The 27,925-nt window shown below is 37.5% G+C and overlaps 2 protein-coding genes across 6 annotated transcripts in view; one reads left to right on the top strand and one right to left on the bottom strand.

Annotated features, from left to right (window-relative positions):
• Positions 1–27,925, top strand: part of LOC126849593 (protein mesh) — an 84,385-nt gene that overhangs the window by 16,621 nt on the left and 39,839 nt on the right. The gene's annotated exons all lie outside the window — the stretch shown is intronic.
• LOC126849935 (leucine-rich repeat-containing protein 24-like) overlaps positions 761–27,925 on the bottom strand; it is a 186,075-nt gene continuing 158,910 nt past the window's right edge. For 4 of the 5 annotated variants that reach the window (XM_050592366.1, XM_050592386.1, XM_050592376.1 and 1 more), the window contains 4 exons: positions 18,600–18,664; positions 9,007–9,908; positions 8,271–8,793; positions 761–7,033 (listed from right to left, as the gene is read on the bottom strand). In XM_050592366.1, the coding sequence (XP_050448323.1) occupies positions 6,132–7,033; positions 8,271–8,793; positions 9,007–9,897 (2,316 nt within the window). In that variant the 5' untranslated portion in view covers positions 9,898–9,908; positions 18,600–18,664 and the 3' untranslated portion in view covers positions 761–6,131. The remainder of the gene's footprint in view (positions 7,034–8,270; positions 8,794–9,006; positions 9,909–18,599; positions 18,665–27,925) is intronic. The other variant, XM_050592405.1, reaches the window with a different exon arrangement.

Here is a 27,925-nt window from a genome sequence, read left to right as displayed (position 1 = left end):
ATACGTGTTATATTTATCTCTCATCGAGATTTAGCGCCATTGGATACAGCAATTAGACATTTTAACAATCATTCGTCAATAACGAAAAAAACTTAGCTGCTAAGTAACGATCGCGTTTTCAACGAATCGTTATAGAAGTAAACAAACATAGTTGAAGAGTCCATTCGAGTCTCAATCGACATTCGGTGATAGCATTGTCTATTTACGTCGTTTTACGCATAAATTTTCGTGTTATACAAATATATATAGATTGATAAATTATATATTTTCTAAAAAGAAACGGTTTTACATAGAGTGTAACGCGCTCCAGTAATGATTTAGGCAAAATTCATGCATTGCGATTATTTATGTGTTTTCGTATAAACGCAATTCCCCTCTTATCGAGAAATAACAAAAAGATTGCGTCCATAGATCCCCGGTATAAAACCAGAAGACATTACCCTAATTCTAAAAATGTCAGTCTTGAGAGACGAATAATTAAATCATCTACCGAATACTTTTACATGTTATAAGATTAACATATATTAAAGAATTTATTTGATAAAAATTCAATGTAAAAAGATTTATCATAGTAAATGCAAAAAAATCGTTCCAAATATCTCCACGTATTTGGGTCAGGAATGTACGTGCATATCTCTCGTTTAAATAATCTGTCTTTTTTTAAAATCAATATTCGATTTCACGGAAAGAAACAAAACTGCACAGGCATTGCTTAAATATGTAATATTATACATACTATACAATCGTAAAATTATTTCCACGGAATGTTACATAAATGCAGAACGCTAAGTATTCGGCATAATACGTTTTAAGTCTATACGAATGCTTTCACTGAATTGTATTCTACAAAATATACGCGTTTTATAAAAAGTGTTCTAATTAGGTCCACATAAATAACTGCTTGAAATATTGTAAGTAAAATTGGACCGGTCTACTGGACGGTACCTTCGATTGACCGCTCATTGGCAGAGAGTGAAGCGTCATATAATAAAACCAACATGCCATTTCGCGTACAAACATAGATCTGCGTAATAAATTGAAAGCGAAATTTGATATCTTTTTGTTATTAAAATTAATGCATGAATAATTTGAATGATCAAAACTATTTAATAATTTGAATAACCACGTGGTTATTTTGAAATTATATAAATGATATTAATGATACAATTCGTATGTGAATATATTAATATTATTAAAATGACGCCCATTAATAATTTCGATAAATAGCAAAATAAATTTTCATCTGTGCGCAACAAATAGCAGCCTAAACGAGTTTACTTGTATCAGTCAGTAAATTATCCGATTTTAATGTAAATTAGCATTACACTTCACGGGCACGTACAAATCGAAGGGTATTGGAAGCGAGGAGTGTGCGTTTACATATTTGAAATATCGCACAAACGATGCGGATAGATAATTGAGCGCTGAAAATTCGCATTTATCGCATACATATCGCATTATCATAAAAGCGTTAAATGATCTCTGTGTAAGGCGCGTCTTCGTTCGTGCGAAGCCGCGTTTTTAATTTTATTCCTGATTATACATAAACTCTCCAGCAATGCTAACTTTTATCAACAGACATCTTGAAATGATGAAATAAAAATCTTTGCAAAATCGCGAAAAAGCAAAATATCTTTGATAAAAAATCGAAAACAATGCAAAAGAAATTTTTATTATTTACGAAAATGAAAATATGATACGGCTATTCGATTGTTTCGATTTGAAGGATTTTATTTGAGTTTTGATTGCTCGGATAAAAATCTCCGAAGAATCTTTAAGAATCTTGATTATTTCGTTATTGAGGATTAACAAGTTCCTCGTTAAGAGAGAGAGAGTTTCCTACGGAAGATACGTGTGATGAACGAGATCGCATTCGAAATAGACGTTCGATTCCGCGATCAGTCGATGTCGAACATTTCGCGACGTGAGATGCATAGGTGAGACGGTTCACAATCGCGATTCAGGATACAATTCAGCGACAATCTATAAATTATCCCGATAGCGGGTACGTACACTCGCTTCGTTAACTGTCGGACGCGCGTAGCACTTTCCCATAGTGTTAAATGGAACGTGCATCGGTGGTTCTTGCAATACTCGCCGAATGCATCCGGAGATTACGATCGTGTGTATATACGGTGGTATCGACAGTCAAACCTGCTTCTCGAATCTGGCCGCTAATCGACCTCCGGATCGAGTGAGACGTCGAGCTACACGCGGAGAGCACAATTCAAAATACAAAATTACAAAAATATACTCGTGGCGCCGTAACGACCGGACGTGCCATGCTGGTTTCCATCGCGTACAACATTTACAATATAAACAGTGTATGGATATAGGGGTGCAGTTGAGAGAGACAAAAAAAGAGAGTGTATATACATGGCATGGCACGACGGTCGGGCGATCCGCGACTTTGCTAGGCCGCTTAAAATACTGTCCGACGTTCTCTCCGATCGTGCGAGCTCGATTCTTTTTGTATACGTCGATGTGCGATCTTCATCGGAATGAAATAGCGATGCGAGTCACGAGAAAGGAGAAAAAGGCGCAAAAATTAACATTTCGCGCATAATGCGATATCGGAGAAAACGGAGACGAAAACATCGCCGTCAATTGGCACTAGCCCACGAAAAACTGGGAACATTGTTTAAACTGTCACGATACGTTGCGAATAAATCGCGCCGACATAAATCATCGGGTTCGTCGCTCGTCGATCGCTGCGAAAAATCGAGGCGACGCGATCGCGTCGTTATTTTCTCCGTCTCACCCGGGCGGTTGCATTCTTTGCGCTCGAAACTGCAGTCATCGAGCACTTAATACTGTTGGGCATAACGTGGGCACGAGTAAAGCTCGGTTTTTGTATCGATAACCGTCACACACTATGCTTTTGTCAATCTCACATTCAGGACAACTATCACATCGAGAGACAAAAATATAAAGAATAATCTTAAAAAAGGGAAATAAAAAATAAAATAATAAAAGAAAAAAGAAAACATAAAAATTTTTTTTTTAATTTCCCGTAATTAAATTCGATATATTTGGCATATTTATATCCATAATATTATAAAATGAAAGAAAAGGATTTGTCTTTGATCGATAAAAAAAATGAAAAAAAAAAATGTAAAATTATAGATGTTACGAATTTATTTTTCATATAATAATATTCAAAGTTAAGTAATTTGTATTTTAAAACAAATTTAATTAGTGTCCAGAGTATCGAGATATTTAATATTAAAATATTAATATTATCGCAGTAATTTCCTCGTCTCATGTTTTCTTGTACAAGAAAAAAGCGACCAATCGATTCTCTAAATCTAGAGATAAAATACGATACACTTTCAAGATACTCCGTATATTGCGACACGATCCCGCGTAATACATTTATGGAAAAGGATTCGGCATTGTTTTGTTTGAACAGCACGGATCTGAGTTGTTTGAAAGACAGGATGTCGGACTGATCGAGAGCGTCCTTTAGATTCAAGTATCGTTCGACAGTAAGTCAAGTTTGTGCGCAGGATTCATCGGAAATACATCTCCCCCGACTACTCGGCACTTTGTTACAGAGAACTGCCGTTCCGCGCAATCGCAACAAGTTGTATACAATCGCGTACGAAAAATCCCTGCTAAAGCCAGAGAAATAGAACGTTAATCTCCCGGATAAAAAGGTAACAAAAGCATAAAGAGCGAGTAGCTCGTCGGCGATAAATTCGCAGTTAAAGAACGTTCTCTACCTACCTACGCTTACCCCGGTGAAATATCACCCACGGGTGAAGCGACGGTCTTTGTGCTGGTGTGTAAGCACGTAAGCACTCCTTATCACGATGTATAGCAGCTTGATGCCTTGCGCGAAAAACGGAAACAGCAAATCGACAGAATGAACCCAGCATGGAAGATAATAGAAGCAAGTGGGAACGATCTGTACTCATATCGCGGAAATCGCATCGCAGAAAAAACAAGAAAAGAGAAGACGAGACAAGCTCGAATGAGTTCCCCGTCAAAAAGGCATTAACTTCGATGAAAGAAAAATGCGCATCGGCTGTGTGCGCGCGCGCGACAATCGCTTCGACAAGTCACATGTTTTCTAGTTTCAAGAAGAGACGATTTATCGGCCATCAGGTATTCCGGACCATAAGTCCGTTCGTTCGTCGATGATATATAGCTCGCATGGACGTTCTACTTCGCGATATATTGTCATCGATGGTAGAATTGCAGTGATCGCGCGTATCTCAAAATAGTGACGCGTTGATTTCCACGTTTGCGACACGTCGTAATATCCCCATCTTTTTAAATCATGTCAATCTAACATTTATCCGCATTCCGCGATATCTCTTTTCATTCGCGCCCTGCGAGTATGCTCGCTTCGGTCAATGATTCTTCGCGCAATAGGGATATTATGCGCGATGCTGCAATTTTTAACTCTGATTGAACTCTGTTCCTGTTGCTAATTGAAACGCGCGTTCAATTAATTTGGAATTCCGAAATAAATTTGAATCGATAGCAGAGTAGTATATATACATTAAACTGGTCATTTTTGGTGTTATAGCTAATATGATTGTAGTGGTAAAGATCAATTGGACAGCGATGCCAAATTAACCGCAATTTCCAAAATACGCTGTTATTAAGACCACTCGTTTATTCCGACAATAGTTGATTATACGAACTCCAAAGTCACGATATTCGTGCAGTTAGCGTCGACAGAAATAGACGTTACCTACGTATGTTTTTTGGTTGCACGCCGTCTTATCGTATTTCATAATACATTTGTCCTTACAAGCTCAAACACGAGTTCGAGTGTCATCGCACTTATATCTATTTTACTTTTATACATTACTGTAATAGAGATTTAATCGTTTAACGTAATACAAATGGCACCCGTCATAGTACTGTTACATTACGAACTGCGTTAACGATATCTATCAATATCTTTTTCAATTTTAATATACATGCCTCTTACGTATATTAAAATACATTGAATAGAATAACAATAGATTGACAAACTGCAGTTTTCGATTCAAAGTATACAGAGTAATATCAATTTGCTGCTGTAATTATCGCAAGCGATATTTTTCAAATTAAAGATATCAAATGTCGTTAACAGAGTACGGGATATATCTCTACGAATATTCGGTGTAACGATGCTTTTACAGAGGGAAAAGGGACATAGATCGTTACGCCATTCGATGTAAGCTGCTCAAGAGTTTGCGTTGCATGAAAATGCAACGGTCTTGCTAAAATTCGATACAAGCGTCGGAATTTCGACATTAAAAAAGAAACGCGACAGGATGACATGTAACAGCTATATAATTTCTTAACAATATTAAATTCTCATTACGTTCTCCGCATAAATGTAACACGTGCAAAACGTTGCTTGTCTGAATCTTAACATTTCCACTTATATTGTACATGTGAATCGAATCGAAACGATCGCGATTTTCCATTGCGGATAGAAGACGAATTCACTTCAATATCGCTCTTGACAGAACGATTTATGTTCAGTTCTTGCAGCAGTTGCTTCCTGTTTCGCATAAATTTCATACAAAACGCGAACAGCGTTTATCTCGCCTTATCGACTAAGCCGGCAACAATGTGTCCAGGACATTATTCACTTTATCACGTGATCACCTCACCGCGCGTAGCTAGCGCCAAATAAGAAGCTAAAGGAACTCGACAAAAAAAAAAAAAAAAAGAAGAAAATAATATGTAAGAGATAAGGAACGGAAAAATGACATCCATCGATAATCGGATCGTTTAAAAATAATTCGTATGGATCGCACGATCTATTGGGTTTGGATATTTTGGATTCTCTGCAGCATTCAATAAATAATTTACAAAATAATTTACAGGAAAGAGGAAAGGAAAGAGATGACTTACAGGAAGGAAACAGGTGACACAATTGTCCAATCGCCGTGTATTCTTAACGTCAATGGTTCCGGCGAGCAATGCCGTTGTCTTCCCGAGTCGCCTCATGCCTCGTTCATCCTTCAAGATGACTGCGATTCATCGTGCGAAATGGAAGTTTTACGCGCGCGAAAAACGCGTTTCGAAAGGCACTACCGGTTTATTGTAAATGTGGTCGCACGCTCCCCATCATGGCGTACTACGACCAATCGTCCTCATTGCGGACGATATCCATGATATCATACTTCCGTGCCATCCTCTCCCTCGTCTTCGTACAACGTCGGCCCGTTGGCGGATTTTTTCTTGGGCTTCGGTGGCGGTCTAGGCGGCACTTTCCTGCCGAGAGTATTGCTGGCGGCAGCTTGTTGCTGCTGCGTCAACAGCGAATGACTGCTGTTCATGCTCTCGTCCGGCAGCTTGATCGGCCACTCGGCTGCGCCTTCCGGGGCCGCCCGGTCCAGCGGACTGCCGGTCAGGATGTTCGGCGTGCTGCGCTGAATTGTACCGTAGTGCGATCCGCCCGGCGTGACCGGAAGTGGCCGGCCTCGCATGGACGAAGACGCCGGTTCCGGGCTCTTGTTCAACGATAACATCGAGCTGCCATCAGCCGTGGTGCGCAGCCCTAGATTATCGTATACCGGTTCGAGAATATCGGTGGGCGACGTCGGGGGTCCGCTGCTCCAACTGGGTGCCCGCGGTCGACGCGGGATCGTTACATAGCCGTGACGCGGTAGCACCGGTGCCATCGACGATGAAGACGACGACGGTCCGATGCCATACGGCGTTACACTGCGGCTATGTGGCAATGTCTTGAAGGCGGCTGGATGATACTGACCAGGCGGCGGCGAGCCATATGATGATGATGTCGTCGCCGCCGTCGTCACCGTTGTCGTCGCCGTCACGTACTGATTAGGCAGATGCGTGCTGTCAGGCGCCGTTGACGTCTGGCTAGTCGGCGATGCGCCTCGACCGCCGGAGAAGGCCAATAGATCTGGTGGATATTGTCGATGATGGTAACTGGCACCCCCGCGCGGCAATGTGCCGCCGGTACCACCGCTTCTGTCGAGTTCCGGAGTAGTCAGTTCGTGCTCCCTCTCGTCGTCGCCTACCCTGTCGACGACACCGCTTCCGACACCGTCAACTGCGAGAACATGAACAAAAGAGAAGGACGAACGTTAAAAAAGAAAATGTAATAGTAAAAAGAGGTTGAGAAAAAAAAACGGGGAAAAAAAATTCCACGCGGAAGGTGAGACGCAGATGCGCGCGGCAAGGCATTGACAGAACATTGTCTTATTGTTATTGAGATACTGACAAAAATTGGCGTGACATTATTTTTGACAAGCGCGAATGAGGGCTTTTGAATCGGATAGTCGCGATATGATCGCAACCGTGAACAACCGTGAGCGCGCTTCATTAACTTGATTTAACTACGTTGCACGAACAAGATCGTTGGTCAAGTAATATTCGGCGATATATCATATCACTGACCTCGTATGACATTCATAACTTCGAAGATTTTACAAGATTCGAATCTCTCGCGTTACTGTGCAAGTTGTGCATTTTTTTACAGTGTTTTAGATGATATATAATTTTATATCGTTTAGACATCTTTGACATTCCAATAATATCGCATACAATTTTATCTAACGTAGTTTCGTCGAAAAATATTTTTATTAACAATGCTCGCATATTGATATACGCAAAACAATATTGGTGAATCTTATTGTCGTCATTACTTGTGCAATTATATCGTTTCAACTATTTATTATGCAATTCATAATTAACATTCTCACGTTTAAAAAAAATTAAAAAATTTGCCCTGTATTTGTTCTTTCTCTTATCTACAAAAAATATTCTTAGACGACAATGATGTCAATAGTTGAACACGGATAACGTATGTCTTCGTGCTGTCACAGCACGATATTATATTCAGAAATACTTAATGAATCATAAGCGTATCTTTAATGGATCTTTATTAGTGTGCTAGCTGCCATTTGGTAAATTCTCCTTACCTTAAGATCGATGAAACCTGATTAAATCATCGGACATTTCTCGCATTATGGTACGCACGCTCGACACGAAACAAATCGATTTATAATAACACAAACACACATACGTATAAACATGCACACGTTATTTGTACATTATAAGCGACGTATATTGTCTCTCGTCTCCTCGTAGGGAAAGAATATTACTTCAATCGAAATGATCGATGTTATTACGTGAGCCATTAAAGTCTCGTGTCGACTGATAATTTTCGATTTTCAATCAATGTCCGTGAATGCGCGCGCGTTTCGAGATTCGTCAAGTCTAATGTAAGATAATCTCTCGCTAGCACCTGACCGCGCACTGTTTAGTAATATAAGCTGTGTACTGACCGAAGACCGAATCGTTGTCGAGCAACGTGCGATTCAGCTCCGTCATCTCCGTGCCGTGCGACGTCACCGACGGTGCCTCGTAACGTCTCGGCGGCTTTACCACCGGATTAATAGTGGTGATCAGAGATTTCTCCTGCTCACCAAGACCGTGATGTTCCAAGGATGCCGCCTCGAGACCCTTCTCATCGTGCCTGGTCCGGCGTCGTCGACAGTAGCACACGCAAAGTACTATCGCGACGATCAGCAAGCATAGTGCAGTGACGCCAAGCCCTATAGCGAGTGGCAGGCTGATAAAATTATCTCTGCTGCCCAGCGCGTCGCCTATGACGGCCAGAGTCACGTTCTTCTCGGTGTCGCCGCCCGGACTCTTCGCGTGGCAGATGTAATCGCCCTTGTCGGAGAGCGTCACGTCAGGAATAGTGAGATTCAACCAATCGTGGCTCGCTGACAATATGTAGTTTCTGTCGCTATTCGGACGTTTGGAAAGGTTGTCTAAAACACGGGTACGATGCGCCCATGATAACTGAAACAAATAATCGCATGGAATATATTTTATATTGCACAAGTAGTGCTAAAAATTAACAAGAACCGTTAAATAAAATCTGCAAGATATTGTAGAAATAAAATCGTATTAAACTGTAGATTCTCAGAGCGGGACGAAATCTATGATTAGTTTCTGAAACCGGAGTCCTCCTGAGTGATATTTCCGATGGCATCTGTATGTAAATGTAATTACCTGAGGACGTGGGATTCCCGTTGCTCTGCACGAGAAAGTCACGTCTCCTCTGCGCATCTCGATTTTAGTCCCCGGACTGATGGTGACGATCTTCGGTTTGCACGCAAACTCATCGCTGGTAACTTCGTCCCACATCTTACCGGCCATGTTGGGCGGCTCCTGACAAGTGGTTGGCTTTGTGTATAACTTTCGTTCGATCGTCCAATCGCGAAACCTTTTGAGATGGCAGTTACAATTCCAGGGATTATTCTGAAGTTCGAGACTGCCGAGTTTAGGAAGACTCTCGAAGCACTGCAGTTGCAGAGTACTGAAGTTATTCCCGTCTAACGCGAGCGAGTGCAAACCCGGTAGATTACGGAACGTCTTGTTTTCGATGTGCTCCAATTTGTTTCCCGACAACGCCACTTTTTGCAGGAAGGTAAGATTGAAAAACAGACCGTTTTCAAGAACCCTCAATCTATTTTGATTGAGTAACAACACACGTAATCGTTGAGTCTCGTAGAAGGTGCCGGGATGTAAACTACGGATTTTGTTGCCCGACAAATCGATCTCGATAACGATCTTCAAGCCGTTGAAAGCGTCCGTGTGAATCGATTCAATGCCGCATTCGCGCAGCACCAATTTATGAAGATTCACCAATGAGACGCGACTAAACGCTTCGTGTATGAGATGAGTCATGTGATTGCCGGTAAGATCAAGATTCTGAATCTCGGGCGAAAGGTCCACCGGCACCTGCGTGAGGTTCTGCTTGATGCACTCGGCGGTCTTCTTGCCGGACACCCATTTGCACTTGCAAGTCGACGAGCACTGCATCCAGTCCTCTTTGCCTTGACACAGGGCGACCATAAACGCCGCACAGAGGAACCACCGGCCTGTCGTTTTCGGTCCCATCTTGAGGAATCCTATTAACAGCGGAAACGTGCGATGACGTTAGAACGTGACTGCGAGACCGCGTGCGTAGAACTTATTTAGTTAAACGGAGTTGCATACGATGAGGAATTTCAGCTTATACAATATTACATCAAGATGATATACACTCTCAAACAATTAAGTTTCGAAACGCTTCGCATTTCCAAACGTGGTTCGTTTGTGTAGCTATCTTGGAGGGTTATTCACAACTCAAGACTCAACATATGTAAGTTCTAAATTATTTGGTTCAATAGTTAATGAGATACAGTCACGCAAAGTTGTTACAATTTTTTTTTTTTTTAAATAGTGAAATGAAAAGGATAACGCGCTAACATTAAATTCTGCGTTATATTAGAGAAAACAGAAACGTTACAAATAATTCAACAAGCCTACGGAGAATCAACTATATACAAGAACAATGTTATAAAGATATGGATGACAAAAAAAAATGTTAATCAAATTTTGAAATGGCTCGCTTCAAAAGACTTTCAGAACTGTTTTGAACAATGGAGTCGTTGTACTAAGTGTGTCGAGTTAGGTGATGATGTCATTGAAACTTTTTAACTATCTAAGATTTGTATCATTAAAAATAAATTTTTTATATGAGAGTCTCGAAACTTAATTGTTGCACTGTGCATGTAATGTAACTTAATATTCATCAACGCGGCCGACTAGTTTTATCTTTCATGCGTATTCGTCATTATTGATAGTTGAACATGGATGTATAGATCATTATTTAATTATACGATCGAATAATTATATTACATACGTATATGCAGTAGGAATTAATTATTACCGAATAATATGCAGGTGCTTAATAATTTTGAATAATTTGTATACGATACAAATATCGGACACGCTATTTGACACTTTTGGTTAATATACGCTGAAATAATTGTTCATACCGAGCAAATTACGCGGTTATATAATGATTTTATGCTGATGCAAACATCATCATATGTTTTTAACACGAAAGGATTGTGAACACATTGTGCGCCATAGAATTATATATTATGTTATTTTGTAGAATACCTGTGCTCGATTTTCGAGACTCGCAGATTCGGATATATTTAATGCGCTTTGATTGATATGCATAGGTCGTTAAACCGCTGCTCTTCCGGCGGTATAAATCGTTATAAAGCACAATGTTTCGTGGTTCGCCATACGAGACTAAACTCAACTTTCCTTGTAATCGAAGAAGTCTGACTGTGTCTGAGGCAGTTTGGTGTCATCAGAGACCTCCGGGATTTTCTTCATCTTCACGGTCGCCTCCTTTCCTCCTTTATTCCCGCGCGCTTGCCATCCTCTTTTTTATTTTCTATTAGTTAACCTCGCTAATTTCCGAGCATCCCGGGACACCCTACCAAGGACTGTTGGCAATTTAGCTTTAATATCGTTACAACATTCGTACTCTTCAACGTTAGTGTCGCGTCGACGCGTTTCGCCAAAGTTAAATTAATACAACGTGGCGACTAGAGTACACGCCTCAACCCTTTTATTATCTCCGTGGAGTCCGAGATTGTGCATCAAATTAGTCTTCCCGTCGAGCACGACCCATCCCGAGTCTCTCCACGAGTTAAATCAACGAGAAAGAAAAGATAGAGCTACGCAATATCGTGCGAATCTTGATGAAAAAAGAATTTATCTCGGAACAATACGAAATAATTCATAGAATATGATATAAATTCTGATGTAAAGTAATTCGTTTATTTCAATTATTATTTTATTTACTTCGTTTTTAACATTGCGTTGTTTTTACATAAAATTTTTCCAAATATATATTTGATTGAACGAAATTAAAATGTCTTGCGAGAAAAGGGAAAACGATTACAAATTAAACACGATTCAATTTCGTTCGAGGATTGTCAGCGTTAGCAGATTAATTGAAATCGCATAATGTTTCGAAAAGTACAAAGCAAACGGCAAATTAACGTGGAGAAGACGTTATTTGTTCATGTTGAAGATCGCAGCGGGACCTGTCGGGAAACTTGTTTCGACGTTTGTGCCGTTGTAGATTTCCGCCAACTTTTCACATATACATGCTGCTCGCGCGGTCGACTTTACTTCTCGGTGCCGCGAACTTTTTGAAGTCTCTATCCACAAAGAGCGTCCGCGGTCGCTGCACTTGCTTACAATCCTGGGACTTTATTGTCGTGGCCGTGAGAGCAGTTCTTTTGAGCTCGATCGCTGGTCCAGCTTCGGGATCAGAATAAATGTGTACCGAGTGCATCAGTTCTTTAAACCTGTCACATATACATCGCTTCGGCCTTCCTTTTGTCAGCGACTTTAGATTTGAAGGTAAAACAGCGCTCTTTGAACCAGAACATGCTATTCGAGATGTATGGCTTATATGATATATGCAAAGCGTTTTCTCTTCTTGGCAAAATATTCCGAAAAAAGTAGAGGTTAATGTTATGCATGTAACGAAGATACTAAAGCATAATACTCGTATGATATTGTATAGGTCGATTTTTCGTCTCTTCCGCTTTCGCGACGGCGGTCCTTTCCCTCGATCCTAGTCCGTGTATCGATCGACCGCATTTGACTTGTAAATGGCTAACCAACAAGAGGACGTTAGATATGGAGAAAGTGAGGCGCTTGTGTACGGCTCGAAGCGGCTTTTAGCCCACATGAACGGGCGAGACGAGTGTCCTTTGGCAGCGCGTGTACCGTGCCGGAAGGAACCTCCCACCCGTCTCGTCGCGGAAATGCGGAAGTCGCTTGACGTCGCGGACGTTGTGCGTGTGTCCGACACGTTCGTGTGCCACGCAAAAGGGAGAGGAAAAAAAAAAAAAACTCTCGCATCGATGCGAGAGAAAGAAAGAGAGGGAGGATCGACTTTCCGCGGGGTGGAATTTCAAATTCGAACACCCTCTATCAATCAAGAGCATTCCCGGGAGGGTTACGGCAAGTATGCCCTGTTGCTCCTACACAAATTTCATCAATCATGCGAACCAACACACCGGAGGCAGTGGTTATCCCGTCCGATCTCTCCCTGACCGTCCTATATTTTTGCGCATAAAGTAAGGTTTCGCGAAATACACGAGCGACCGATGATTGGCGGATGTAACGATCGGTACGGCGAGTGTTGCGGTGGGCGGATATCGCGATTATTACAAATGACTTTTGAAAGTGCTCGTTACGATGCAGCTTTCGCTTGCGGAAACGTCACGTAAATATGAGAGTGTTTCAAAAGAAAAAAGAAACAAAAAAACGTTGTCAGCGTTGAAATGAGCCGAGAAAGGCGCCGCGAACCGTGCCAGATCTTTTATCATGAAGCGGCCTCGTATAAATAGGATGCAGATTATTGTAAACGATTCGCAGTCGCGCGAGTTTTCGGGAACTTCGTGTTTTCTACGCGAAAACGTTGTTGCGATTTAATCTGTAATTTGCGAGGAACTGGGAATACGCGCAACACCTTGCGCCTTCGACCCGGTGGAAACTTTTTCCCGGACGGAAATAAGGATTATTGAACGACGACGATGAGCCACGCGGCCGTCTTACGAGAATATCAAAGAAGTTATGGCGGACGGATTTATACATGTTATATGTACTTTGAGATAACGCTCGAAGCACGGATGAGCGCCGGGCCGGGACTTCGACGAGAAAAACGTTCATGTATAGCGCGCTCCATTGAAACTTCTTCGAGAGTCAGTACCTCGTAGTTGGAAGCGCTTAAACGTAATAACGAAATAGAGCGAGCAACTTTTTGTTAAATTACCGGGTCGTGATACAAATGGCCGTGAGGCGAGAAGGAGAATTTCGTTTTCGATGTAATCGCTCTGTACAAAGTGGATTTAAAGTTATTATTGTGACCTCCGGCTTGACTTTGTTACGAAACATTGTTTAAGTAAGAATCTTTAGTCCGTGGCTCATTGTTATTAAGTGCGTTTCACACTTGTCTACGTTCTAAATATCTTACAGTGAAATTAACCGTGAATAAATAGAAAATAGAAAAATATAATAATTTTATCTTTAATCCTTTTAATGAATAAATTAAGGTGGAATAGAAGAGATTTATTAAAATAATAAAGGATTGAATATGTCAAGATAAAAATAGAAGAATAAAAATACGATAAGGGAATAAAAATAAGTCGATATAAAAATGCATAAATTTTTCTCTTTTCTATAATATTTAAAGAAAAAGGAATCATTATTTTCTCCTTTATTCTCATGTTTATGAATTAAATCACATCACAGGTGTGTGTGTATATAAGTGACGTGCAATTAATTAAGTCGTATCATCTGGAGTCATCGAGACTTCACAATTCATTGAAAATATAAATAAAGAGTCGATTTAATGTGTTTGTTTGGAATCAAGTTTGTTTATTCAACTGATCCATTTTCATCATACAGAATTACGCATATTAAACAGGTTGGAGACGATCAATCCCCTCAATAAATATTGACCAAGCTAAGACCAGACAACACATCATGAATTATACTATGAATATCAACGTGACGATGTATATAACACAACATATGATGGTATAATAACACATGACTTTATATAATGCTTTATCGAAGAGAGCTGATTTCATCGTAGCTTATAATTTCGATCTGCACAAAAAAATGAATTTACTTAACTTGATATTTAGCTTGAGATTAATGCAATGTTAGATTGGTTTCATAAAGTTTTCCGTGAATTATCGTGAGCTGTTGTTTTCATTATGTCGGGTCACCGTGGGACACGACGGGGGCACCATGGTAATCGACTTTCTAATTATAATCGCGGATAGGGCGCGTGAACTCTTGATCGAGGTCATTTTTTCTCGATAAGTCGTTAATAGTTAATTAGCAGAGAATAAGGACAGAGTCGTTAGCCGAATCCATCATTGAAGTTAGAAATCGCGAACGAATTAATGATTATATTTGTAACAGAGAGAGAGAGAGAGAGAGAGAGAGAGAGAGAGAGAGAGAGAGAGAGAGAGAGTCTATCAACACGCTATTATTTGTGTCGGGAATATGAATTGTCATGAATGAGATTGTCTGTCTGTGTATTGTTATCGCATGTGACGAGATATATAGAGAAAATTTTAATTGCTATTAATATGTTATAAACACGAACGTGCAAAAATATATATTGTATATTGATTCGTCTGCCATTTAAAATGAGAAGTCATATATGTTAGCGTATGTACCTTCATTAGAGATATTAAAAAATTTATTATAACTATCCCGATCCGCTAGATTCATATTTACGTCTCTACGAAATTTATACGTAAGCGTATAAACATTACAAGAGCTAGTCAAACAAAAATGCGCATTTAAAATGAATCTTAAAAAACTTAAAAAACTTAAAGAATGCCCGACGTAGCTCTTACAAGCTTATATTATAATTCTAGACTATAAACACTATATTATATGTATAACGATCGCGAATATGCTTACTAGATGTAATACCTCACGTTCCTTAGAATGAAATAATTTTCTATATTAATGCATATGTAATTAACGCACGGGAAATAAAATAGAGCGTGTTGATAGAGATGCTACATTGATATGTACCTGTCTCATTCATGCACTTGATAATGTATTTTTGTATAATTAGACTCCGCATTGTCTTATGAGAGGCAGATTTGCTAATCAATATACATATACATACGCATGAATAGTGCAATTACTATCTGTGAAATATGATTAAAATTTCATTGAATATCTTCCGTATTCATTCACAGAATACAATGTAATTTAATGTCCTTGTTTAATGATTCAAACTGACAGAAGGACAAAAAGAAAGTTTTATTTCAACTCATTTTGATCTGCAAACTTTTATTTTTACCTTTCATCTTTTTATTTCACAAAATACAAAGATGTATCCGAGATTGGATGAATTCAAAATTATTGTACTAACATGAAAGAACGTGTAAAAAGTAACGTGAGATGTTTTTTCTAGAGTTGATTTTTTTTTTTCTTAAGGAAAGAAATTTTATACGGTCGTCAAGAAGAGATTGTTGAAACAATTCTTTTAAAAGCAACTTAACTTTCTTTTGTCAAGTATCTCTTTGAACGGTCTGTTGAATTCTTTTCTGTCAAAGTTTAATCCTAAACATACTTGCAAAAAATATAGATAAGTTTTGTACAAAAATATAATCTTAAAAGTAGAAACATTTGATGGTCAAATATTGAATAACAAAAAGAAGAAGAATGAAATAACTGTATAAAATCAACACGAAAAAACGTGAGAAATATTTCTCTTTTGTAAATTTTACTTAGAGTTGAAAGTTACATTTAGATTCATTATTTTCTCTGACGATATCTTTATTATTTGTGTACGTATTTTATGTGTATATGTATACATGCGTGCCTGCTTATGTGTGTGCGCCAATAAATTCTTTTTTTAATAATTAAAAAATACCACGTACAGTAAAGTGCGCGACTTGAAGTAATGATATTGCACTTTATATAGTACATGTGTGCGTATACTTATTACACACATATAACATTGTCAATGTAATAATTCCAATATTCAGTGAAAGAATGTTTAAAGCTAAAACAATATTAAAACATTCTGAAAACATTTTCAAAATAAAAAATTCCAATATCTCTTTAAAAATAATTAACGCCTGTTTGATATAATCAATACTTGCTCCAGAAATTATGCGATACGATCGAATTTCGATAATGCAATGTAAGAAAGAGCAATTTTTGTTAAGTTTATATTTTTTACATTAAATATTAAATATTTTTTTAAATAATTGAAATAATATCAATCCATTTAATTAACGTTTAATTAGCTCTTTCAATAATATTTCGAAAGAAATATCGTCAATATCGTATCGATAATTCATGACGTATATGTTACGTTTCTTTCAATATTTATCTAGTCTCTACCTATGTAGTGTCTAGTCTCTTCGATAAACCTCAGCTGCATTATTCGGAAAGTTCAAAGTTCGACCGAATATTTACAGGCCGTGTGCCGGGGACCGCGAAATTGCATAAACTTTTCAAATAAGGCCGAATCTTATAAATCTGCGGCCAAGAACATTGTCCGCGAAAGTTCGGTGCGGCGCCGCGGAGTTATTAACTTCGGGTCACGCGAAACTATCAGAGCATCATCAAAGTCGTTTCCGCATTTTCGCACGCCGATGAAGACCAATTCGTGAAACTCATCTCCCGCATGTGACTTTGTTCTCGCTCCGCGTGGCCGATTAGATCGTGTATTCACAACACAATTACATTATCATTACATTTTGCCGTCGCGGAAGGACCCGTCTATTACGTACTACGTTTTAATAATTAAACTTATCATATGAAATATATATAAAAGAGTACAAGTAGATAATTATACGGGAAATATACCTATATACTCCCTTTTTTTTCTTTCTATTCATTAAAATAAAATTCTCAATGCTAAACTCGTTATCGATTAAATATATATTTTTTGCAATGAGTATTATGATCAACGCGTCTATATCATGCGGGGATAATTAAAAATCATTATGTAGCAGAATACGAATATATTCATCAAGCTACAATATCGTATATTGCAGCTTGATAAATATGTGTTGTTATTTATAATAATATTTGAGCATCGTATTATGTATCATTTTATCTATGTAATATTTTAGCAATATCATATCCTTCTTTATAATAGCCTGGAGAATATTGTTTGTGTCTAATAATAAATAATTATACATGAATTTATTTTGCAAATGATGCCCGTCGTTTGCAATTTCGAAATACCGTTAGAGAGGAGCTTTACGTTTTTGGTCCTTTCCTGCGGGCTTTTAATCTTTCGACATCGAGATGGATGTTTTGTTGTATTGAATAGTCCGGCCAACGAAAGCTTTAGCTTTTTCAGTCTTATGATACATATCTATCTATCTACTCACAAGAAGTCAGAGAACCTCATCTTGATTACCTTTTTCCCTTTTTCTTTTGTGCTTTACAAGAGCTAGATAAATATGAGAAATCCTCTGATGGTACCATAATAGTACCATCGGTACAATAATTTTAAGAAAATGAAAATGTGAAAATCGTCAATGCTCTGTTTCATGTTTTCTTTTCCTTTTTTTTTCGTCTTTTTCCTATTGGGATTAAATGCCGAAGGGCAATACTGATGATTAGCGAATACCGCCATTGTTCATCTCGTTGTCGTGTTGTAGTGACTGCATGGTTCAACAGTGCTTTGACTTAGAATTGATATGACAATTTTTGAAATTATATACGTTCTTTGCTAATATGACAAATGTGAGCCTATGGCTGCAATTCAAAAGGTTCATTATCGATTCGGACAAATAAAGGTATTAATCGAAAGATAAATATCGTACGTTATATATTACTTTACTTTTTTAAAAGCAAAGCAAATAGTAATAATTTCACAGTATTCATTATCAATCATATTTGATGAATAACCATAGCTTCACGTCCGCAAATATAGTCGTTTTATATCAAAAAATAAATTTATCTCTTACAAAAAATTGATTTAATACCATTCATGTAAAAAAGTCAATAAAGTCATTAATTATTGCAGCAGTAGAAGATTAATGAAATAAATGTTAATAATTAGTGTAACATGTACATACATAACTTATATCTTATCGATCGATATATTCATATTCTTTCCCGATTTCTTTTATTTTTTAATAGTCGAAATTGATACAAAATTAAATACAATTAGAAAAAAACTAATTTGTCAAATCAATAATATTATTAATTATAAAATTAAAGATTTAACTTACGTTCGTTCTGGTCTCAGGATAATGTAATTCACGATTTTATCGAATGCCTTGAACCAAGGATGGTGCTGCAACAATAAATATCTATTATCATATTTCAAAGATAACAATCGTTACAGCTGATCATATTGTGACGATCAATATTTTCAATTAGCATAAACGCATACACAATTAATATTTCAAAGCAGTATTAAAATTATTTTAACGATGCAGAGCTTTAGTTATTAAATATTGCGCGTACACCGCTATTCATCGAAAAAATATATTTTACGCATATACATAATATTTATTATATTATGTATATACATAAATGATATAAATGCAAACGTATTTAGAATATAATAATGCATTTAAATTATTCGGTACAACGTACGTTTCGTCTGGAAAAATTTGCTATCGTTCGCTTGAAAGCATTGACAAAAACCTAGAGAAACAAAGGATGTGCTTTTCCCACTTCGGATAGGAGTCTGTAGAACAGCGAAAACAATCTCCGGCCCCATATACGGTACAGCAAACAACGAGGAATGAAAAAAACTTTCTGTTAAGGGAAAGTAAACGGCGTCAAATCGATCGTTGTCGCGTAAGCCGCTTTTTTCGCCGGGAGTTCTGGTTTAACAATACATACCGGATAATCGAGAAAGAATGCAATAATCGTTAACTGCGTTTGTTCGAAAAACAAAACAAAAAAAAAACTCGACAAAAATGGCTTGTGGCAGCCGTTATACTTTATACAATGGCAGATATATATGGAGATAACTAGGATTCGACATATGTATCTTTAACGATATATGGAACGAGTTCAAATTTAATTGTGACAAAATTTAATCTTGCTGATGGATTCTGCACCTGTTTTACAGCAATATATTTATACCTCTTGTTAAATAAAATTTTCGATTTATATATTATTTACTTTATTTCATTATTCATCAAATTAAAAATATATAATATTTTTTGTAAGAATTTTGTAATATGTCAAATTTAAAGAAACTCATTCTATTTACCTGGAAAATAATAAAAAGTTTTTGTCTAAATTAAATAAAAGTCGTTTATGCAATTTTTATTTCTACAGGAATTTTTTAGATTTTATTTGTATTGTATTTTTTCGACTGTTGAAAAGCTTCGGAATTGAATATTTAATTAACAGATCAGATATAAATTATACTATTATAGCTAAAAATATACTAATTTTTCTTAAAATGAAATGCGTTTAATAAAAAATTCAGAAAATTAAATATTAATTATTGTGTCGTTATTCGCGAATATTCTGCTGGGCGATGATCATTGAAAAACAATGGACAAAATCCATCGTTTCGTTTCGTATTATTCATTTTATTTGCGCAAGAAAGTAATCATTAATTACGTCCATACGTTATTTCTATTTCCACGTTGATGCAATTTTATATCCGTGGATGAAAATTTAAAAATTCCATGAATTCCTAGATTATATTATATACAAAAGTTAATTAATTCCAGTGATTGAATATATGAGTTCTATAATTTCATTGATAGAATATATTTATTTCTTATGTATGAACACGTGTGTGTGCGTGTGTATACTTATGTATAATAATTATGTATCGATATATGTAATTCTATATAAAATCCCATCAGTGTCTGATATATACATCTCATTTTCTACATGCATTTTCTACTGATGCTTAAACCATAAGATATGCTGAAAAAAATTTCAAAGCCTCGTTTCGCTAACAAGCGCGTTTCTTTGTTCTCGCTTGATGAATAAATTAAAGATTTCAAAATTAAAAGATAATTTTTCGTAGTCTACTTTGCGTGTCGCGGATCAATTTAATCGGATAGCGAAAGGAACAATTACGAGCACTTTTCCTCAATCAACAACCCCGTTGTTTTATATGTTCTCTTCTTCTCTTATCCTTCTTTCTCTCTCAAATGCGAAACATTCGCGCGGAACGTTGCGCAAATGTGCCGGCTTCTTCCTTGACTTCTCGCACGGTGGCCGAGAATAACGCGAATTCAATTATTACTAAGACAAGAAGGTGAATTGTCGGGAAAATCGAGCTCTCGCGTAGGAAAGTAGAGAAATATTGCGGAGAGAAAGCGAAGCAAACGCGCGTACGAACGCGCCGGGGATAGAGGCCACGCCGGAGAAGATGCCGACTAAAGATGCAGGATCGAAAGAGCAAAAGCCATAGAAGAAGCAGAAAGGATCGGTAAAACGAATTGTTGCGCCGAGAGTCGTATATATTCTCTGTATATACATTCAGAAAAATAGTTGGAAACATTATTTTTCATTATAAATATTTTAAATATTTAGCTTGCGAGCCGACAAATACAAAGAAGCGACAATAAAAATTGCTTTATGTAACGACATACTTTTCTACAATATTTGCATGTCTATGTATTATGAAGATGAGTTTAATTATGTTTCATAAATTCGATTTCTATCAAGTCTTATGTAGCAGGATACGTTCAGAAGTGGATAATTAATAGCTGATAAATAGCAACGATATTTTTAAAAGCTACCGCTAACAAACACAAATGACTATTATACTGCTATATATTGTTTCAAAACTGATATTTTGTTATTACAGTGTGATTAAAATTGAACACGCCGTGTATCGTTAAATGAAAATTGATTATAAAACCTATATATATATATATTCTCTCTTCTCTCTCTCTTATGCAATTTTACACGCCGCGAAATAACGTACACGCGATTGATCTCTTATCGCTCGTGGTTTTTTCATAACGGCATGTGTCAACCTTCCCATGTCACGCGGGCAAATATTTGTCGAATTCATAACAAAAACACGTTTCAATGGCACGCTCCATATGAAAGCCAGACAGCGTCGAAATTTATACCTTGTGCAACCATTTGTGTATGTCGCATAGTATTGCCATATATTTACTACGTGTCCCGTACTACTGTCGGATGCAGATGTGGGCTATATGCTGTCGACGGTCATGAAATGATTAAATTAGAAGTAAATACAGAGACACTGTGAATGCAGAAAATACATGCGTGTTCGAGTAGTTTTGTTTGTGTTATAGAAATTAAATTCATTAAATCATTCATTTATTTGTCGAATCATTAATCCTATCTTTTTGCGTAACTTTACGAAACGCTGCAAATGACAGGAATTAATTATCACCTTGAGCAAATGTTGCTAATGCCAAAACAAAAATCCAATACCAAGTGTCAATCTATTATCGAAAACTATTTTGATCACGAAGGTTTAATTTATAACGACGTTATGATCAAGGAATATGCTGTCAGAAAAACTGCAGTTTTTATTACGTGACGTTCATTTATCTAAGAGAATTGGTATCTGCAAGCTGCTATCGAACTTAAATATATTTTTAGCTATCACCGCCTTCGTTTCATAATTTATATCAGATCCTATTCTTATTGAAGAATACGACATTTATTCTTATGCACGACGTTCTGAAAATATGAGCAAAGATACGAATGCATTAAGTAAATTGCAATTATGTGTTACAACGTTGACATATCTCTTCTGTCATATATACAGTTGTATTTATATTACACAATATTTCGTGTCATGGAAGATTAAATATTTAATCTGCGATTACTTGATATTTTTTTTCATAAAGATGACATATTGTGTATAATATGATATGCTGGTAATATACTATGGTATCATGTTAACAAAGCGGGCAGTTTGTAAAATTTAAAATTTAAATAAATGAATAGAGCGGAGTTTTAATTTATGCATATTTAAAAAAGTTGTTATGCATCATTCAAAAGTGTTACTGCCATCGTATCCGACAACTTAAACGACACGCGCGTATATTACACACATACGTAAAATGTTAATTTCTAATTTTCTAAAAAATTCACTATTACAAAATAACTCGTTTAATAATATATGTATAAAACGTGCAAAGGCACGTATAAAACTGTTATGGAAAACGAATATTTTTTATTCGTATTATAATATTTACTTTTGCTAAGGGAAAAAAATGCTCCAATTATATATTTAAAAAAAAAACATATTTTACATATAACATTTCCGCAGTACTAAATTGTAGCGCGTTTACAACACTTACGGACGATGTAATCGATGCACGCAATTCGATATGATACAAGAAAAACATATTCGCTGAACTGAGTTTCCGAAAAGCAAACACCATTCCAATTCCGCGTATGAGGCGAGTTATAGCTCGGCAACGTATGCAGCTTGTGAATATTTGGCCATCGCGCATATGTATCTCACATATTGAATCTCGCAATGAGAAAAAACAAAAAAGAAAATACATACATCACGTGACGCTATCATCGTCGGTAACGAGATTCTATCCCGTCCGTAGACAGGACCTAATCCGCATGCAGCATGATAGATGCGGTTACGCGACACCGCATCGCGCGCAGAGATTGCAGGTTTCTCCCTCTTATCCATGGCTTTTTATTTCGAGCGCGTTGCTTCCGTAGAGTGGCCGCAGAGCCCCTTAAATTTCGCCCCTTATAACCCCTCCCTGTCGACGACCGGGAGCCGCCGTTGCCTCGAGCGAACTTAACACCCCGGTTATTCGCTAGAATTGATTCCGGGTGAGGTGGAACGAGAAAGTCAGTGTTTATTCAGGAGCTCTGGAGAACCACGAGAGATGGGTGAGATTGAAACCGAACTATTTTCAATCGAAGCTGCCCGCTCTTCTCGTCTCTTCGAACCAACCCCTTTCTGCATATTGCAAATCGAATTCCATCTGTGTTCGATATCTCCTCGTAATCTGTACGCTTGGCAGCACCTATCGTCTTATCGCGATCCACATCGCCGTAACGATTTATTTCAACTAACAAATCACGAGAGAACCCTCGATCTCGCGAATGACGATGATGACTTCAACTCTACGGTTAGAAGTCGCTTAGGATTTATCTAACAAAATGTATTCATCCATGAATCCAACAAATACGAGGAATTGTTTGTTACATATGTATATTATTAAAGAAATTTGTATTTCATATATCTTTTATAAGGGATCCTTTCATCTGATTACACGAAACTTGATACATTCATCGAAGATAAAAAAATTTTGACACGTATTTCCTCTTGCTTGCTATCAAGAGAATAACATTATAATGTAAATTTGCGCATCGCGTGGCGATTAAATAAAATCTGCGAGTAACCAATGTAACGGGGAAGAGAATGCTAGTTAAAGGGAAATGCTAAGCTTACCGTCGGTGTCGTAAGTTTTAACTAGCTATATACCGAGCAAGAGCAATGAAAACCGAGGTATTAACGCAAATAAGACCAACCGTAAATGCACACAGAAATGTAATTAGTTCCTAATTAACTCAGCAAATAAGGTGAGCTTCATCGCTGAAAACATCATCATGATAGCGCGCGCATCATTTCTATGCAAAAAACTATTTGATAAGCCATTCCAGATACGAGCTGCTTTTTGACACTTTATAATGTGCTTCCTAACTATATTAAATACATTACATAATGTTTTGCAGAACGGCGAATGTGCAAACTTTTTTACAATAAACACAGTAATGGATAGAACATTTTTTGAGATAAAAAATGTTTATCCGTTTATATAAATGTACCAACTTGCGAAATATACAAATAATATATTTATTACACGAAATATCGAAAGAAAAATTTTAGAAAAATAAGCATAGATAAAGAATTTTATGACTTTTGAAGATTCTGTTTATAAACTTTGTACATTTTCTTTCCTGAATGAGATATATACATAAAATTTCTGCATTAAAAGAGAGAGAGAGAGATGAATACTCTTTTTATGCTTTATAGATCTGTGCATTGTTTATGTCAAATTTTTCACATTTTGAATATTAAATTGAACAAATAAAAAATTTAGTCTAGGAAACTTTAATTTCTTAAAATAATGTAATATAATTTCTGTATTAATATCACATAGTGTTAGAATGTATATTACTATTTATACATTCTGCGATTTTAATGTGTTTTATCTACATGTATATATAAACTAATTTTTAGAAATGACATCTATTTAATAATTTCTTTTTTTTTCTTTGTCCACAAAATTTTTTATCACCGTGTAATATAGTGTGTATATATATATATATGTATATAGTCTAGTGCAATTTGAGAGAGAAGTTTTACAAAAAATGCGCGTCGGAAGCAGAAGAAAAGAAGCGAACGTAACGACGCCGGCGGTGCACGAAAAGCACGGAAACGTTAATCTCGTTTCGTACACTCATAATTTCTCGCGCGCATTACTTGAAGTAACGCTTACTTTCGCGAGAACGAAAGAACTTGAGCCGCGTACGGTTAATTAAACGTCGCCGCCAGTGCCGCGAAATAAATCACGCTTGTCCACAGCTTGCTCCCGCGCGTAAGTCGGTAGCATCATCATTGGATGACATATTTTCTTTACTTCAACAATACTGATAAGTCACAATACGTGCATCACGTCATAAAAAAAATTTCGCGTTATTCATATATGAATATCTATTAATTCATCTTTTAATTACAGTTATATTAATAAAATAATACGTTAAAATGATAAGAAAGCTTGATTTGTTTTATCTGAAATGTGCATATACATATATTTAATAATTATTTCTCATAAAAATAAATCTTTCGTTATTTTCTTGCTTATTATTTCTCTTCTCAATGAAAAATAATTGCAATTTTAAGTGAGCTGATTTTTCTCATCCACTCTGCGAGCGAATATTGTTTGCGATGTATTATGATCGTGTTAAAAAAAAGAAACTGGCGCCATGAGATATGTGGCAAGGCGCCGAGAGGTCGTTGAAGGAGCAATAGTCGGATCACGGTTGCGAGTGATACCATATCATAATCGTAATGCCAATTAATGTCACGAGTCGAACGCATCGTGTATCCAGGGCAGGGCGCATATCGCTCGCGCGAGAGTTGCAACATGAGTGCAACGTAGTCGAAATAACAGGCGCGTATCCTTGAGTGAAAGATGAGTGAAGAGCTGCTTTCTCTCTCTCTCTCTCTCTCTCTCTCTCTCTCTTGTTGCAGATGTGCGTTCGGTTGAATGTGTCGACGGTGGTAGTTGGGCGGAGCTCGAGTCACTCACAGCTGTCCTCCACATATGAACACGCATGCGAGGCATTAATCATATCGAGAACACCCACCTCCTCCTCGGATTATCCCCTCGAATTTCTCTCCCTCTCCAACCACTAACTAAAGTCACTCTTTCTCTCTCTCTCTCTCTCTCTTTGGCTCTCCTGATGCAAGCTCACTCAGTCCTCGCAACGTCCACAGATCATGTATACGACGCATACATGGCGGTCCGTCGCCATGGACTAGGAAAGGACTAGGAAGAGAGATAAGAGGGGAGAGAGCGAGGGAGAGCACCTACGACGTGCGCTTGAAGTCGAATTTAATGACGATGTCCATCATAGTTTGCGGTCGTGTGAGAACCTATCTACCTACCTACAACGAGCAAGCGATCGGGCGCTTTCGCAGCCTTTCATAGATTGGTTTGCCGTCGTCGACCAAACTTTCTCACCCAAGGACCCTCTCGACCGTGCTAGATCGATTAATATGCGCGTGCAATCCACCGGCGAGAGAAGGTGCAGCGAGAATAAACTCCATCTTCGTTTACCTAACGGAATCGGAAATGACTTCTTGAGAGATCTAACTACGGAAGGATCTTCCCATTCTATGGATATGTATGATATCATGAATTGAATCACGGACATCTTCAATGTGATCAAATTTATTAGTTCTTTTGTTTAATTATTCTTCGAAATTATCTCTTGCAAAATCATTGAAAAATGTATGAGAATCAATTCTGGTTAGATTTTATATAAAATATTTTTATATTTTAACTTTGAAAATACAGTATTGGAAAAGCTGAAGGCTATTTCTATCGATTTCTCAAAGTTGTTAGGCAAACTAAAATACGTGAAGAAGGAAAAGGGCGGAAATTCGGTACAAGATTTTCTCAACTCTGTTTTTAACCGGCGGACATGAAGTAAAGTGAGAAAGTAAACTTCTTCGTTCCCTCGTGAGAGATTCCTTTGCCGAAAACACGACGTTTACGATCGCTTCCGCGTACGTCCATTTCTCAAGCGACGTTAAAAAGAGAGAGAGAGAGAGAGAGATACTACGCGCGGTTTACCTTTGCGTAGACATTTCGAAAACACGCGGTGTACCGTGTACTGTACAATATATTCGACGATATCGATCGCAAAACATCGTACGGACGACATCTAATACTCGGAGAGTCGTCGGACCGCCAGCTATTTCCGAAGAAATCACGCTGGGAATAGACAGCTATTGTTTACGGTAAATAGGTATTGTGTTCCGCAAACCACAAACATATATACGTCACGTATGTTTCTTAGAATTATCATCGTGAGAACTCGCGCTCGAATGCATTGGATTCTCTCGGAAAAAATGCACAAAAGAAACATTAATAACGATAATTCTAATAATCGAATACGACAGATCTCGAACTTGAAGAGGAAAGTTTTGACGGAATAAGTTTTGTTCACCGATCGCCAGTTTACGAATTAATTTGCTTTGGCGAGTCTGATCGGCGGCAGTACACCTTGGCATAAAAACAGCGAGAGCCGGACGCGCGAGTCGGGAAGAAATATACTTTCCTAGAAGGAGGCCAGGGACGAAGTTGTCCTCGTTACAGGTCAAACGTGTAGATGCCATACTGGCTTTTCCGTCTTCGTTCCTCCTTCGCGCCGTTTTATGTGTATCTTCTCATCTCCGGTAGTGTGTAGTACGCGCAAATTGACCGCTCGCTACATCAAGCCTTCATGGCAAGCGTTTACGAGGCTTCAGCGCTGTCTCGTTAACGCGCACTAACGTAAGCTCAATAACACACGGACGGCGATCGTGAAAAGTGAAAGAAGCGCGATCAATGCGAAAGACGAAGATATCATTTTAGCCGATATACGCGCAAAATATTTTTTACGTTATTTCTTATCGTATGTTTTTCCCGATATAGAAAGAGAGATACTTATTTATACATAAATAGAAAATTTAAAAAACGATTCTTTTTCCTCAATATTAAAATATTCAAATATAAAGCTGTCACTTTCTGTCTATAATATATATTCTGTCTATAATAGATATTCAATATACATATTCAATTGTCATGTGTTATTGGGATTATACCATCTCAAGGATATATTTACCAATATCTACTGTAACATTAGATCCTTTAGGTATCTGATATGTCACCAATGAGGCCATACAGATTCATGCAATGATTATGTATCCACGATAACTATAGGCATCGAGATCGCTTTGAATTTTCAGTCAGTTGTTCGCTTAAATTCACGACATGGAGTGTGTTTTGTTGTCAGTTTCCTTGCACGCTAACGTAATATCCAAAACAGACTTGCT

This window comes from Cataglyphis hispanica, chromosome 1 (genome assembly GCF_021464435.1).
Source record: "Cataglyphis hispanica isolate Lineage 1 chromosome 1, ULB_Chis1_1.0, whole genome shotgun sequence".
NCBI lineage: Eukaryota > Metazoa > Arthropoda > Insecta > Hymenoptera > Formicidae > Cataglyphis > Cataglyphis hispanica.
The sequence above is the reverse complement of the archived record's forward strand: the minus strand, read 5'-3'. Positions and strand labels throughout refer to the sequence as shown.